This window comes from Penaeus monodon, chromosome 32 (assembly GCF_015228065.2).
Source record: "Penaeus monodon isolate SGIC_2016 chromosome 32, NSTDA_Pmon_1, whole genome shotgun sequence".
NCBI lineage: Eukaryota > Metazoa > Arthropoda > Malacostraca > Decapoda > Penaeidae > Penaeus > Penaeus monodon.
Window position 1 is genome coordinate 24,803,388 of NC_051417.1, and position 720 is coordinate 24,804,107.

Consider the following 720-nt stretch of genomic DNA (forward strand, 5'->3'; position numbering starts at 1 on the left):
AGTACAAAAAGCTCAAAGCCTTACTTGAACGATCCCTGCATGTTGCTCTGTCCAGCTGATCCTGGGGCACCAGTCTTCTCTGCCTTGATGCCGTTGGTCGTTTCAAACGCGTACCTGAAGTTGCCGTCGCCCTGGTCGGTCCTCTCATCGTATACTACTTCTGCGTCCCCTTCAGGATTCTGAGGGAAGGCAAAGGCAGCGGCGGCCAGGCAAGCGAAGAGGATCTGCGGGGAAAGAGGGGGAGGGGGGAGTAGAGCGGTTTTATGTTTTGTTGAAAATGCAAAATAAACAGAAATATATAATAAAATGTGTAAGCATAAGATGGAAAATATAGTTCTATTTATGAAAACCATAAATAGATTTTAAAAAAATCGTCCGTATCCTCGATACAAAGGGAAACAGCAAACCGTAATATTTTAAGCATATTCGGATGCATTGAGAACATAAACTTTTAAAGTAATAATTTTCTTTTTTGTTATGTAAATTGCGAAAAGTAAATTTAAAACGAATCTCCTGTTTCTAGAATCTCAAACCGAACAGTGGAAATCACCGGTACTGTATACAAAAGCGGTCGCAGTCCCGTAGTCTGAGAACTCACCAGCTTCATCTTGGTGTCTGTATGTGGATGATGCTTGTCGCTGGTCACACGCTATATATACGTGCTGCGGGGCCCGTTCAGGACATCGCTGACTGGCTGCTTGCTCATGATGCAAGCACCCA

The 720-nt window shown here is 43.9% G+C and overlaps 1 protein-coding gene across 1 annotated transcript in view; it reads right to left on the reverse strand.

Annotated features, from left to right (window-relative positions):
• Positions 1 to 682, reverse strand: part of LOC119593763 (cuticle protein AMP1B-like) — a 1,354-nt gene extending 672 nt beyond the window's left edge. The window contains exons 1-2 of the mRNA XM_037942779.1: positions 599 to 682; positions 25 to 224 (exon numbers count right to left, since the gene is read on the reverse strand). Coding sequence (XP_037798707.1) covers positions 25 to 224; positions 599 to 607 — 209 coding nt within the window. The 5' untranslated portion in view covers positions 608 to 682. The remainder of the gene's footprint in view (positions 1 to 24; positions 225 to 598) is intronic.
• Between the last annotated feature and the right edge of the window lie 38 nt (positions 683 to 720).